The sequence below is a fragment of the Folsomia candida genome, unplaced genomic scaffold (assembly GCF_002217175.1).
Source record: "Folsomia candida strain VU population unplaced genomic scaffold, ASM221717v1 Fcan01_Sc013, whole genome shotgun sequence".
NCBI classification, from domain to species: Eukaryota; Metazoa; Arthropoda; class Collembola; order Entomobryomorpha; family Isotomidae; genus Folsomia; species Folsomia candida.
The window spans coordinates 1,500,106-1,514,381 of NW_019091205.1; the positions used below are offsets into that span (position 1 = coordinate 1,500,106).

Below are 14,276 nucleotides of genomic sequence, written 5' to 3' on the forward strand. Positions count from 1 at the left end.
AGTGATCTATAAAGTAGTTAACAATTATTGTTTGTTCAAAGTTATTGTTTATGTAGTAAAGGCCTCATTTTTAAATGTCAAATAGTTGCTGATTTTCGTCGAAAACAAAATTTCACGAATATTAAAATTTTGTTTTAGACGAATAAAAATTAAGTTTTCTTTATTAAATCTTAGTATAAGGTGTATCGCAGAGTATGTGTAAAAAAAATATGTATCACAAAAAGTATCGAAAAATCTGACTACTCAGCAGTCGCACAAATAAGTCCCTAAACTTAAAAAAACGCAGAAAATCGCAGAAGAAGTCCGTAAGAATGGGAGAGAGATAGCGGACTACAAATAGTACACTTCCTCCAGTTCCTTTCCTGGAGGAAGAGTACCCAGAATCGAAGCAACGTTCCCACGTTGCGCGGCGAGGGAAACCCGCTGGCGCAAAAAGTTCACGGCGTTGGCCTGCCCAGTTGTGGCGGCGATCCGCTGACCAACTTGGAGGATGAAGGCAAGTCCTTCCTGCCCCCATACTCCTGTGGTCTCCATGGCAACGGGGACAAAGATGTATCGGTCCATGAGGAAAGCGTACCTCTTCCTCTTCCGGTCCTCTGCCTTGCTGGCGGCAGCGCCCTGATGGCGCACGGTGTCGGGGAGGTAGCTGGGGGCAAATGTGTCCGCGCAGGTGAAGTCCCACACAAGGGACCTCCCCCGAGACCAAGGGACAAGGGTCAACCCGTCGGGGCGCTTGCCGTCCGTGGTGGAGCACCCCGCGGGCTCCCTGATGCAGGGTACTTCGGCAGACCGGAGGGCTCTGGCGATGACGTCGTTGGCGGCCTCATGGCGGGACCAACGACCCTTACTTCGGCGGCACGAGAGGCCGTGGTAGCCTCGGGAGGTGACCTGCGCCCCGCACGGGCACTTGTGGGGCTCGCAGATATCGCAGCCGAGGCGGAGTGCGATGGCGACACGAAAGGTCTCATTTGGGAGAAGAGTGCCCAGTTGTGGAGAGGGGAGGGCGTTGAGCCACACCACCGCAAATTTGTCACGGAGGGAGCGTAGGCGGGCAGTATCCTCCGGGATAACTGCCAAATCGGCGAGTTTGGACAAAGTGTTGTCCAATATGGGGCGTTCCCAAGCTGCCTGGATCCCCCTCACGGTCTCAGGTGGGAGGTCGGTGAGGCCCAGGTCGGTCCACCGCTGCACCCCCTCTGCCATGGCGATGTCGGTGCCATGGAGGTGGTCCGGAAGGAGACGTTCTACGTGGGGCAGGACGCTGTGGACCGACGCTAAAAAGCACGGTATCGCCACATCCACAGCGTGCCTGACCCCCAGGCCGCCTTCCTTCACGGGGAGGGAGGACTGCATCCATGCAGCCTCCGAGAGAGTACAGTTGAGGATCCCCTCCAGGGCGTCCTTTAGCGTGGCGTCGTAGTGGACGAGGGCGTCCAACTTTCTTCACGATGGTGCGCAACGGAGAAAGTAAATCAGCCGGAGGATGGAGATAGACGCCCTCAGGAGGAAAAAGGCCGAATGCGCCGAAAGGTTGAGGAGTCTATGGGAGAAGGTGGCCAATTGTTGGGTCTTCGTGGCCAAGACCACTCCCAACGCCTCGTTAGTAAGGGGGGCGCCCAGCAGCATCGCAGAATCGGGGGACATGAGCTGGATTCCGGGGGCAACTTGCTGAAATTGGAGCAGGATGTCGATGGCGGTGTCCCGCTCCGCCCCCAGGATCCCCACTTCACACTTGTCGTGGTTGAGGTGAAGGCCCACCTCACCACTCATCCTAGCAATGGTTGCCAGGGCCGTCAGGACCTTCTCCGGTGTGTCCCCGATGGCCCCATCGTCGAGGTACCATAAGTTTAACTCGGTTTCCATTGCTTCGACGATGGGGTGGATTACGAGGGAGAAGAGGGCGGGGCCTAAGGGGTCGCCCTGATGGCACCCAAGGAGGGAGGGGATGGGAATTGTCCCATAAAAAAGCGACGATGGGTTTTCGTAGCATTGCGCTACAAATGGGAAGATTGAGTGGAAGAGGTCGCGGACGGCGTGGAGTAGCGTGTCCCGCCGTATTTCGTTGAAGGCGTTCCTGAAGTCAATTTTCAGGAACGCTTTGGGGGAAGTGTGGGTGTGGCCGTAGTAGATTCGGGCGGCGTGGGCGCCGATTTCCGCTCCTCCCTTGATCCCCACCCCCAATTGGTGGGGGGAAAAATGTTTGATTAATTGGGGAGTAATTCTCCCCACGACGATCTTCGCGGCCAAGCGCCGCCACTCATTCCCCACGGCGATGGGACGGATCCCGCCCGACTTCTTCTTTAACGCCGTGAGGGAGGCTCCGCAAAAAAGGGGGCAAAAAGTTGGCGGGACTCCCCCGGAAAGGACCTTGTAGAGGAAGGTCCGCATTGCTTCGGCGAGTTGGTCGCCCCCCTCTCCTTGACTGCACCCCAGGAGATCCTTCAAGATCTGGGGTCTCATCCCGTCCAGTCCCCCCGCGGACCCTGGCGGAAAAGAGGAAATAGCCCGGAGCAGCTCTTCATCCAAAACCGGGGCAATGGCAGGATCCTCAAGTGGTGGAGGAAAGTTGACTGGTTGTGGGTGGGCTGGGTGTTTTGTGAGAAGGGCAGAAAGGGTGTGGTCGTCGGACGGAGCAATGGTGTCGTCGGAGCATGCGAGGCGGATTGCTCCCCGAATGTCACCGTCTGCCAGCTTGGCCTCCACCTTTTTCGCCGTCATGTCGAGTGGGGGTTTTTTAGAGGGTGGGCGTGGTGGGAGGGGCCGAGGGATTGAGAAGCCACCCACCCACCCCGCAGTATGATCCTTGACCCAGGTTGTCAAGTTCTTGATGCGATCTGACTTCTGTGGGACTGGGAGTGTTGCATAGGGAAAGAGGAGCAACTTTCCCCAGCTTTCTTCGTCGTCCGATTCCGTCACTTGCTGCAGAATTGTGGCGAGGCACTGCGCCACAGACCTTCTTGCGCCGCGGGGGACTCTTCGCAAAGTGGGCGTGGTGGTCTTGAGGCGGGCGAGAATTTCTCCCCAATCGTCGCGTTGTTGTTGTTGTTGAGGTGAAGGTGGAGGTGCATCCACCCACTGGATACCCTCAAATCAGTTGTGGAGGCCACCCCTGGCTCCAACGCGACGGGTGATGGTGTCAGGGAAAAACTGTTTTATGTATTTCCCAATGGTGGACTCCGAGACTCCGCCCTCCCCGCTCTGGGCGACGTAAACAGCGTAGCGGGCGAAGACGTCCGCTTTCTTCAGGCGGATAGGAGGGTGATTGTTGGGGTCGACAACAACAAAAGAATTACGAACCCAGTCCTGGGCGGAAGAAATGGTGTCTTTTTTGGTAACACCAGGGGACGTGGGGGAAACGGATGATCGGCAAGGTCGGGGGACAATGAGTGACGTGTCGGAAAGAGAAGGGGGATCAGCGCCACAAATCGTGGCTGACGTCGCCCCGACACTCGAGGAAGGCTCATCTCCGCCTGATCCGATGGCAGAGAGGGGGGTTTCGATGATGGATTTGCGGGGTCGGCCGCGGGGGCGAGGTGTGGAGACGTCCCGCGGGGGTTGCGACGAGGGGGGATCGGCGTTTCCTTGCGGTGTGGACATTGTCTGTGTGGGGCCTTGAGCGCGCAGAGAGACCAATTAGTCCCACCCAAGGAAACAAAAAGAATTAGTGGTTTCCTGCCACTATAAAATAAGATTTAAAAAAAAATCTCGCTTGAACAAGGCATTTAAAATGCGTGAGAGAGGCCAGCCCCATCAGAAAACGGAACACTCAAACTCCGTGCCGCTTCTGGGGGCGCAGGGACCTCCCCCCTACACGAACTGAGTCGTGGGAAATCCTTCCTGATCCGGCCACAGGTGAAAAACGGGAGAAAACTGGCCCTTGACAACGGTTGCTATGGGCAGGCGGGGCGAACTGCTACGTGTTGGGAAGAACGTGGCCCCACTAAAACCACAGAAAGTTCCCAAAACACGTTCCCCCCAACGAAAAACACTTTCACTACCCACTAAGGGTCTAAAGGAACTGGATGGGAAGACATTTTAAAATGGGGGTGACCCTATTCGTCCAATTTTTAAAACTTAAAAAATATTAGAAATGGAGGAGAGCCAAATGACGTGTTCTCTCCTCGAGCGCCCTCTCCATCGACGAATAAAATAAATATACATATGTAATCTATATTTAGTCAAATTTTAAAAATGAAAATCAGGTGAAACTTGAAAAATCGTGCACTTCTAAATAAAATAAAGACATTCTATTCATTGGTCATATAACCTTTTAGGTTTTTGACAGAATACTAATTTTGAATAAACAGTGGCTCATTAATGTTTGATGAATGTTCCACAGCGGAAGCTATAGTTATGCCGGGTCACAATTTGCAAACCCAACCCGGCTAATTCTGAACCAGAACCCCCCGATCGGATTAAGGACGGGTAAAGCTTAAACCACATAACTATACTATTATATCTAGAAGGAGTACTGGACGAGCGATAGTAGCCACACTATGAGCGCCGTCTATGCACATTCATCAACTAATAATACACTGGTAGGTGTTGCACCCGAGCGCCACCACTTCTCACCTAGCAACTAAATAATACACAGATGGGTATGTGCGCCACCGTCGCTCCAGTTGACACACAACTTTGTATACTCAAATCAGCAGGGAAACATACCCATTGGCTTAAACCAAGCGACCCGACTCACCCCAAGTGGAGATTCACGCTACTACGAAAAAGCAACTTACAGAGGAAGCTTTTGTAGGATCTCCATCTTAGAAATTTCATATAAATGAGTCCCGTCAATTTTGAGAGATTCTAAGGCTAGGAACGATTCCGAAATAGCCTGTCCTATTCTTTGGAGACTTATAATTCCAGGAGGTTGAACTTGACCCCAGCCACAATCTGTATCAAGTTTCTTTAATTTTGGGAAAATGACGCCACTGCACGAAGGGAAATACTGATCGTAATGCCAGTGGTACTTTAATTCTTCCAGAGTTAGGGCGGAACTGAGAATAATTTTGTCACACAAGTCCTTCTGCCATTGTTCTCTTGTATAAAAGTGAACAAAAATTGATGTTAGATTTCTAACCACGGGAAATGTTTCCAGATCCATGGGGGGTAAGGTGGGTCTATATGACGAAATCCTGATATGGTCATTGAATTTCAATTTTTCTATAATTCTTCTATCCCATGTCCACAAGTTAGGATTAGAAAGTGGGACAATACAATTTCCAGGCTCAAGTCGAATCTCTACAGTTGTTATCGCCTTTAGACTGGGGGTAGCACTGTAATTCCACGATTTACAGACTAGTCGACACTGTTTAATGGCATCGATGTTTAGGAATTTACAGAGGTGAGGAATTACCTACAAAAGTTAATCGGTATTCATTACGAGTTAGCATGAAAGCATAATTTTTGAACACAATTTCTCCATCTAAATTGGAGATGTACATTAGTTTGCAAATGCATTGTCAAGCAAATTTCTTTGACTTGCAAAGTTTTTGAGAACTTGTTACACACTTGCGAACCTCGATTTTTTGTTAATGATGTGAACCCATAATTAATATATAATAACTCTTACAATGCACATGTCAGACATGTTTCGCACGGATCTTCTTCAAACCACCACTAAAATATCAAGGAACTAAACACAAACAACAATTGGTGCGACACTTGAGAACTTCTGCAGAATTCACGAGGTTATGAAGGTTTTAAGTTGGCAAAAACGCGCATTTTCACCATACGAAACTATACGGAGATCGTCTCTCCGCTTTCCTCTTACGCTTCTCTCCTCCAGGTCATCGGTTTTCACATTTCATTCAACATTGAATTTATTAATTTCCCAACCAAGTTCTCGTCCGATTCTTCATCTTGAGCTTTTAAATGATTTTCTAACACTTTTAAATATTTAAAAGTCAAATTAAATTCAAAAAATTAAAAAAAATAGAATCCACCATTCTGAATCAATTCTTTTAAAAAAAATTCCACTGATAAACACTTAATTGAACCTATTTTAAATATTTAAAAGTGTTAGAAAATCATTTAAAAGCTCAAGATGAAGAATCCGACGAGAACTTGGTTGGGAAATTAATAAATTCAATGTTGAATGAAATGTGAAAACCGATGACCTGGAGAAGAGAAGCGTAAGAGGAAAGCGGAGAGACGATCTCCGTATAGTTTCGCATGGTGAAAATGCGCGTTTTTGCCAACTTAAAACCTTCATAACCTCGCGAATTCTGCAGAAGTGCTCAAGTGTCGCACCAATTGTTGTTTGTGTTTAGTTCCTTGATATTTTAGTGGTGGTTTGAAGAAGATCCGTGCGAAACTTGTCTGACATGTGCATTGTTAGTAACTGTGCAAGAAATACCGAGTTTATATTTTCTCAAAAAATAAAGACTTAATAATCTTACATCCGGAATTAGAATGGGGCCAGAGTAATGACAGGCAGTGGGGTCGTCTTCAACATCAGAAGAGACCTGGAAATTTTTTCCCTCCAAACATTACAGAAATATGTAACTTCATATGTAATTTCTAAGAAGCATATTTAAAAACCTCGTATATGGAGTAACTTACTTCAGATTCCTCTGTCCCCAACATCACTAAGATTAAAGTACCTTCAGCTGAATGAATTTTAATCAAGAAGTAAATTTCGGGTTTATGTTAAGTGTAATATTCAAAGTAAATAACTTTGACTTTTATTTTGTACACATTTTTATAGTAAATATTATTGTCCAAGGGTTAAATGGGTTCGAACCTCTGCCGCTCCTATGCTTTGTCTCCTATGCTTAGGGAACGTCCATACTTACTGGGCCCACTGTAGCTGTAAGTAGCTGTTTTCTTCGAAACGGCTAGAGATAATGAAATTCTGATGACTGCATTGGATTCCCCGTGCGATTTTGCATAAGAACCACGAATCAGTTTTTTACTACTTGCAAAGCAAATTATCATGGAAAATATTGATTGGAAGCGAGCGGCGAAAATTTTTCACTACAAAAATGGGGAGAAAAATGGCGAATTTTAAAAGTGTGGCAGAAATCGAACGTGCACTATAATTTTGTCCAACGGACCATAATAAGGTTCATGGGGACCGGGTCGACTAAGAACAGTCGAAGAAAGATTTTTTGAAATCGTACAAAGACCACACCCATCATGAAGGCGCTGGAAGTTGGAATCCGAAGAAATTCAAGAAATTCCAACGGAAACCAACCTCACAGGTGACAGGATAGAAGCAGATTATCCAATGAGCCCTCAAATTGAACCTTAGACTTAGGTCTTTGAAATGTGGTACTTGCCACATGCCGATCATTCCCCAAAGGAAGACCAGATTAAAGAAACCCAGGAGTAACTTCAAGCGGTACGCTCAGAAAAACTGAAGAGGATTCTATTTACAGATGAGGAGATTATAACATCGGAAAAATCTTTTAACAAGCGAGTTGGCCTAATCTACGCCAAATCTGTCAGAGACATCCCCCAATATAGACAAAAGGTCAGAAAGCCACATTATCCAGGTTTTGTGATGATTTTGGCAGGTGGGAGCTAATTGGGGTAATTTCTTAACATTTTGTTGAAAATGGGGGGAAGGTGGGGGGATAAAATTTCTTAAAATACGTTTTCTAGTCCGTGGTACATCCCCTATGTGAGATCCAATTCATTGAAGTCGATCTGCCCTTGCAGTAGGACTTAGCATCAGGTTATAGTGCAAAAAATGACCCAAGCGTGGGTAAAAAACAAAATTCCGAGTTTTACCTCCACTTTGAAATGGTCATTGTACTTTCTGGATTTGAAACTCCGGATTATGAAAAATGTTCAAAGTTAGGGGTAAATGTGTGTTCTAAGTCTCATAGAAGCGTAGAGATCCGAAAATAATTTTTGACCACGGAATGGAACACTATGCCCAGGAATTAGTGCGTGCTTCAGCGGAGGACTGCAGGCGGTTTCTTCAGCGCTGCATTAATGCCAGGGGAGGAAATTTCGAAAACTAAAAATTTTGTTCTACTCAGAAATTAACTGGCTTTCAGTTAACAATAACTAGAAATTCGTAACATAAAAACTGTTGAAGCCACAGGGTTTCATTTCACTTACAGTTTCAGTGGGCCACCTAGTATATTATGTCATCAAAACGGTCTCCTATCTTACTCCTGTTAAGCTTTACATGTGTAGAAAATGAGTGGGTGGGTGGTTTAAAAATTCGGCTTTTTTGATGACGTAATATATGTATGTTCCTTAAATATTTCTCATGCATCCTGCTCCTTTTCATGCAAGACTACATATGCAAATGTAAGAATACAACAATCCTCCTTAGTTTTTATAATCCTTTGAAGTGCGTAGGCAAATTTGTAAATTAAAGTAGAAAATAAGATTTTATTAAGTGATTATGTTGTTCAGATTTTGATTTCAAATTCATATCTAATCGCTTGAGGAAGCCTGTAGAATGTAGGCAGAATGAAAGCTAGTAATTTTTATGTATATAAAACATACCATTATCCGCATAAACGTCTTATAAATAACTATACTAATAAGAATATGATGATTGAATATTTCTAATCTATGAATGTATTTATTGCAAATATTCGCAAATTTCCGAATTATTTTGTAACCTTCATTCGCACAGTCATAACAGATTATACCAAAAAAGACAGGCATTCATTTCATTTGCATGAAAAAATATCAGTATCCTTCCTTGTTGCTGACGGTTATCACTATTAAATTATTTATGTACGATAAGATAACTCAGAATTAACATTTGCGTACGTATGTATGTACATATAACTCAAACATCCTGCCCTGAGCATAACAGGATTATCTATTTAAGTCACTTCATTCCTCACTTATACATTTCCAGCTCAACGTTTTTACCTGATTCACAATCCAACACGCCAAGCTGCTAAAATCCCCAGAAAAAAAAATTACGAATACTTTATTCATCTTCAAAAATGGAAGTAAAAATCATACTAAAAGTAATCCTAATTCTACTCCAATTATTCAAATGGGTTAGTTAAATAAGAAATTTCTTACAAAAATATCCCATTTTTGTTACCTCAGATTAACTATTTTCTATTCAATTCCAGGCTATGAATACCACCGTATTGGTTTTGTATCGAGCAGGAGACGAGGGTTACTTTATGGGTGCTTCTTACAACAAAAATCATGACGCCGAGTCCTACGTTTCCGGAGTATTCATTGGTTTCATGACGTTAACTAAGGCACAACTAATTTCGCACGTGATCAATTATTGTACAGACCGGGACAATTTTTTTAAACGGATTCCGCTCGTAAGTATTCATTTCAACATTTGGTACACTCTTAGAATACATATGTGCATGTGAGTCTGCGGGCACTGGTAATAACAGGCATTACCGTTTAGTGATGTAGCGGTAATGAAAAATTTACCACTGAAGTTATTACCAAATTGATACTAGTGGACCGTCGAATAGATGTACTTATATTTATATATGTGACTCTATATTATTTTTTTAAATTTTATGTACGGATAATTTCTTAAAATTCAGAAACTTCAATTGTACGTTTTTAATTTGTAAATTGTATCAATAAAATGCGATTTTTTATAATTCCAGGAACTTATTATGTTGGTGTGGGGTGTGTTCGGCTGGTTGTTTGCGGGTACCATAATTATCCATTTTTGGGGGGCCTTCATCCCTTCAAATCATTTCACGGAGACTAATCCTGCCTCTGTGGGGATGTCCATGGGGATCATGAGTTTAGTAATTGGAATGATTTACCTGGTGGAATGTATCTTAATAATTGTCATACATAATTTGGATGCTAAAAGTGGACGGAATCGGGTAGGACAAGTTGTCGTTTATGGACCGGACCAAGTGGAGTACCGAGTCGTTCCTTCTCAAAAAACTTGAGAATGAATTTAGTAAAAAAAATGCAAACAAATTTTTTAAAGTTTAAATTTGGTTAATACTTTTTAATATAATGAAGGCCAATAAAGTTTGAATTAAATAAAATTAGTTGAATTGCAATAGACTATTTATTTTAGACAATGTCTTCCTGTGTCGCATATGTACATATTCATTAATTCCGAGCTGTTCAAAATCTATACATTTTCAATCAGAAGTATTTATTGGCCTTTAAAAAAATTTAAAACTATCATACTAACTGATTTAAAATAGATGGATAACTTTGGAATTCTTTAAACTTTCTCTCTATAAAATTTCTTCTAAGATGACATCCCGTTTTTAATCACCCTGCATAAAGCAACGAACGGAAATCAATTTTTTATACATGAAGAATTTTGCACACGTGCAAAATTATCCCAGGTTTTCGCCACAGGTTTTGCAACGATAGCCAGTCTACCGGCTACATAAACCAATTAAGTGTGTATGTACATTCACACGAATCCTATCGAATCTACAGATGTATGCACCTATATGTTACCTGTATCATCTCATCTCACATATAAACGGGAGTGCACATGGTAAAATTCTCAGCGATTCATACCATTCCAGCTAATACTCCAAAACCTGTTTCCTCCACTACGTAGAAATTCGTGATCCCTACTCATAGACGTAGACTATATTACCTTAACTAGAACTTGGATTTAAATGGGCTGGTTTAGTCATTGAGCTGGACACCACGATTTCTTGCGACGGAGAGAACCACACTAATAACGCACTTGTTGGTGCGAGATGGCAGATATGTGGGTGGATGGATGTGGTGAAGTAATGAGGTGAAAGAAATGAGAGATGAGACAGATATGAGAAACATGGGGGCTGTGCAAAGAAAACGTATACAATTTGAACATATACCTTTTGCATTGCAGTGAGATTTAGTTGCGCTAAATTATATATTAAGTACTCCCGCTACTTTATGGGAACCCTTTGTCTGTCTGTTTGTCCGTGTGTGCAGGATGGGTGTGGTCTGGGGCAAAGTGAGATTTTTGCTAAAATTGAATCTATAGATGAAATGTGGTGAACTTATGTGTTCTCGCGTTGGGTCACACCCCATCCGCACTGGGGGTGTGGTCTGGGGCAAAGTGAGATTTTTGCTAAAATAGGACTATACATGAAATGCAGTTAAATTATGTGTTCCTGGGTTGCCGTAGACATGGTTGGGGTGAAGTGAGACTGCGGACACTTTTTTTTACATGAGTTATTAGTAGTATTTGATGGATGAATTTGATGTACCAAAATTTTTGAAATTTATATCTTGGACTGATTTTTCGTCAAACTTTATTCAAAAAATTTTCCTGTGATACCATAGGACAGCAAAATTTTTTTTAACTTTCCGACCCGGAGGTAAAGCTGCCTCTGGGCCATGCCTCGGCGACCGAAGCTGCCCCTCAACCCGAAGCGGGCATCGATAGGCAGAAAGCTCAAGCAAATTTGTTCTTGACGATGTGATAGAATCTGAAATATAAAAAGAAAATTATGTTAAAAATGTTTACATATAAATTTCAACTTTGAATTAAAATTAAAATTTTGTTTACAATTGAGTCTATAAGGCAGGGGTCAAACAGGCCGAATATCTCCTCAATAATCTCCATTTTCCAGTTGGGAATAGGCATGCTACAAAAAATTATAATACTCTTATGCACAATTAAATCGATATGCAACTAGAAATACACAGTCAGCACTCAGATGTGAAGGAAACATTTGATATTTATTAACAATACACAGTCAGCACTCAGATTTAAAAGAAACGTTTGATATTTATTACCAATACACAGTCAGCACTCAGATGTGAAGGAAACATTTGATATTTATTACCAACAAGTGTACGAGACAATCAAATTTCAACATGACCGTAAAGATAGTAAGTAATTAATATTAGGTTCTTCACTAAATAAATAAATTCTTAAATCTTAAATTATTCTTATGAGCCCCGGACTACATAAAACAATAATGCTCCCAGCACCAGGCTCACAAGCTAAGTAAACATATTAACCAAACAATTTTATTTTATTGACAAAATGTTGTTAAGTCTTTAAATAATTAGTGAATTTTTAGTTACACGCTTAGCTCATAAATATTTACATATGTATAATCTACCCTCTAAATACATCAAAATCAATCTCCGTTAAAAAGAATTTGTTTGCTTAACCCATGCCGGCTAGATATCCCAAGAGAAATTCGGTAATCTTTGCCAGCATGATACAATCTGGTCCTAATATACGTCTTAACGATTTTCTTAATTATTAGGGTGCCGTGAAATTCCTTTTCCTTCATGTCGTAAAACAAATTATGGGATCCTAGACAAGGAAATAAGTACATACGAATTTGAAACTGATTGGCACTAAGCTTCTTGCACTCACTCAATTTTGTTGCTAGGTTTACTTTCAATTTCTTCACTGATCTCCGCCGGCGAAGGAGAGACAGTTTGGCATTCCGTAAACGCTTTGCAAGTAATTGTTGACGCGCCTGAACGACTTTAATAGATTCGGTTGGACGTTTTGAGTAATTATGCTCCTCACGTGCTCGATTGATAGAGAAAGGAGTTAGGGCTTTGAAACTGGTAGCATTCGAAGCGACGGGTAGCGCGCAGGGAAGGAGATCACAGTCACTTTGAAACTTTCCGTCTGGAAAATAGGAAGAACATAAAGAGATGATCCCCAAAGTTTTTAGAAATGAAATACCTTGAGTAACGACACAAGTAGAAGAACCACAAAGGATTTCTCTGTGGCCGCCCTCTATCAAAAGCCGACACGTGATTTCCAACCGTGCCCCACTTTCAGCTATTCGGGTATCTACAAAATCAAACAATTATATCTCTGCCGCCTTGAACCATAAATTTGATATTACCTTTTAGGCTTCCCTGAAGTGACATGTTGCAAGCTATTCGTACATCAATTGGCGGGTCCTTCACAGGTGAAGTGGCGTCAAGATGTTCGGTAGGGATTGCTGTTGGTAAGAGCTGTGATCTTCTCATCTCCCTCATAAGAAAATCCGTCGACTTGAAGTGTCGGGAACATATTGTATGCTTTTCGAGATCGGAGGACATAAAATCGGGAGGAAGAATTGGATGAAGAACCTCAATCCACCGTTTACAAACATTTGTGTGAATTTTCTTTTGCGGAAATCTGTTAAAAAACTTAGATATAGTAGCCGTAAATGCATTTATTGAATTTATTTGTTATGTAACCTGTGATATGAGAGCAAAGGTTCCTTGCTTCTCATTTCTTTGGTGCAGCCCGGCACTAAACAACCTCCTCGGGATTGCTGAACCATCTATTAAATATTGTATAAATCATTAAATTTACTTCGCAAAAAATCGCAATTTCTCTAATATCTATTAAATATTTTGTAAATCATTTAAGTTTAATTCGCCAAAATCTTAATTTCCCGAATATTCAATTTGTCGTACATAACTAAAGAATGATCCCTTGGTTAAAAAAATTCACGTAAAACGTTTCGATTTAAAGAATTCCAATATTTGTTTACATGTCTATATCTAAATTGGTTTAATAATTTACGGCACTTGATTATTTTATTAACAACTATTCAATTACCATAAAATCTCAATTTCCCCAATATTAATTGTTTTTACGTAAGTAATGAACGGCCATATATTTTAGAAAAATTGACGTGACTCGTTTCGGTTTTAAGAATTTCAATTTTTTATAAATATAATCATTAAAATTGCATATTAATAATTTACGACATAATGCAATTATAAAATTCACCAAAAATCTTAATTCCCTCAATATTCAATTTGTCGACGTACTTACTGAATGGCCCTTTTTAAGAAAAATCGACGTGACTCGTTTCGATTTTAAGAATTTCAATTTTTTTTACATGTCATCATCAAATTTTTATAGTACATATTTTTTCAGAATGCATACGCTTTAATATAAAGATATGTATGTATGTACTTACTTTATTTAATTTGTCCAGCAATCAAATTTCCAACAAAAACACAAACACAAACTAATTCCTTTAATTTTAGTCTTATCACCAAATATAGTTTAATTTTGAATGAATAACTTTTATGAAGTTGGAGGTGGATTTTCTGTATTCAGCCGTTCAGGATTGTAGTGTGAAAATAAGTGTTAAATTTTAAATTTATCTTTACAAATGGACAGTAATTTATGACGTAATGAAAGTTAACCAGTTTTGTTTCTAATGTTGTAAGATATCTCTCGAAAATATAAGTCTTATTGACAAGTTGTTTACACGTGCCGGAGTAGATTCAAAAGATTCGTGCCATAATCATCATCATTATTTTTGGTTGTCTCTGCGAGCACCCGTGGTGCTCAGTCCATACACGCAGATCCCCCATACGTAATCATTGCATACGAGGTGCTTAGTGCGTAATCATTG

The 14,276-nt window shown here is 41.7% G+C and overlaps 2 protein-coding genes and 1 long non-coding RNA gene across 3 annotated transcripts; 1 reads left to right on the forward strand and 2 right to left on the reverse strand.

Moving 5' to 3' along the window:
- The first annotated feature begins 8,805 nt into the window (after positions 1 to 8,805).
- LOC110855701 (protein snakeskin) lies at positions 8,806 to 9,980 on the forward strand. Its single transcript, XM_022104109.2, has 3 exons — positions 8,806 to 8,981; positions 9,060 to 9,263; positions 9,567 to 9,980. The coding sequence occupies exons 1-3, from the start codon at positions 8,925 to 8,927 to the stop codon at positions 9,861 to 9,863; spliced, it is 558 nt and encodes a 185-aa protein (XP_021959801.1). The 5' UTR covers positions 8,806 to 8,924; the 3' UTR covers positions 9,864 to 9,980.
- A 1,248-nt stretch (positions 9,981 to 11,228) lies between these two features.
- Positions 11,229 to 14,273, reverse strand: LOC118437380. The gene is made up of 3 exons (XR_004836068.1): positions 13,833 to 14,273; positions 11,447 to 11,525; positions 11,229 to 11,366 (listed from the first exon to the last, which is right to left on the reverse strand). It is a non-coding gene; the product is annotated as an uncharacterized LOC118437380 (long non-coding RNA).
- LOC118437379 lies at positions 11,579 to 13,178 on the reverse strand. Its single transcript, XM_035856341.1, has 5 exons — positions 13,099 to 13,178; positions 12,759 to 13,036; positions 12,593 to 12,703; positions 12,294 to 12,535; positions 11,579 to 12,208 (listed from the first exon to the last, which is right to left on the reverse strand). The coding sequence occupies exons 1-5, from the start codon at positions 13,131 to 13,133 to the stop codon at positions 12,182 to 12,184; spliced, it is 693 nt and encodes a 230-aa protein (XP_035712234.1). The 5' UTR covers positions 13,134 to 13,178; the 3' UTR covers positions 11,579 to 12,181.
- Positions 14,274 to 14,276: the final 3 nt, after the last annotated feature.

Bases quoted from the DNA above. Each gene is read 5' to 3' on its own strand.
- LOC110855701 (XM_022104109.2), top strand. From the start codon at position 8,925: ATGGAAGTAAAAATCATACTAAAAGTAATCCTAATTCTACTCCAATTA. The intron at 8,982-9,059 runs GTTAGTTAAATA...ATTCAATTCCAG, and splicing joins TACTCCAATTATTCAAATGG to GCTATGAATACCACCGTATT. The intron at 9,264-9,566 runs GTAAGTATTCAT...TTATAATTCCAG, and splicing joins TTTTTAAACGGATTCCGCTC to GAACTTATTATGTTGGTGTG.
- LOC118437379 (XM_035856341.1), bottom strand. From the start codon at position 13,133: ATGAGAAGCAAGGAACCTTTGCTCTCATATCACAG. The intron at 12,704-12,758 runs GTAATATCAAAT...TTGATTTTGTAG, and splicing joins ACTTCAGGGAAGCCTAAAAG to ATACCCGAATAGCTGAAAGT. The intron at 12,209-12,293 runs GTAAACCTAGCA...TTCCTTGTCTAG, and splicing joins GATCAGTGAAGAAATTGAAA to GATCCCATAATTTGTTTTAC.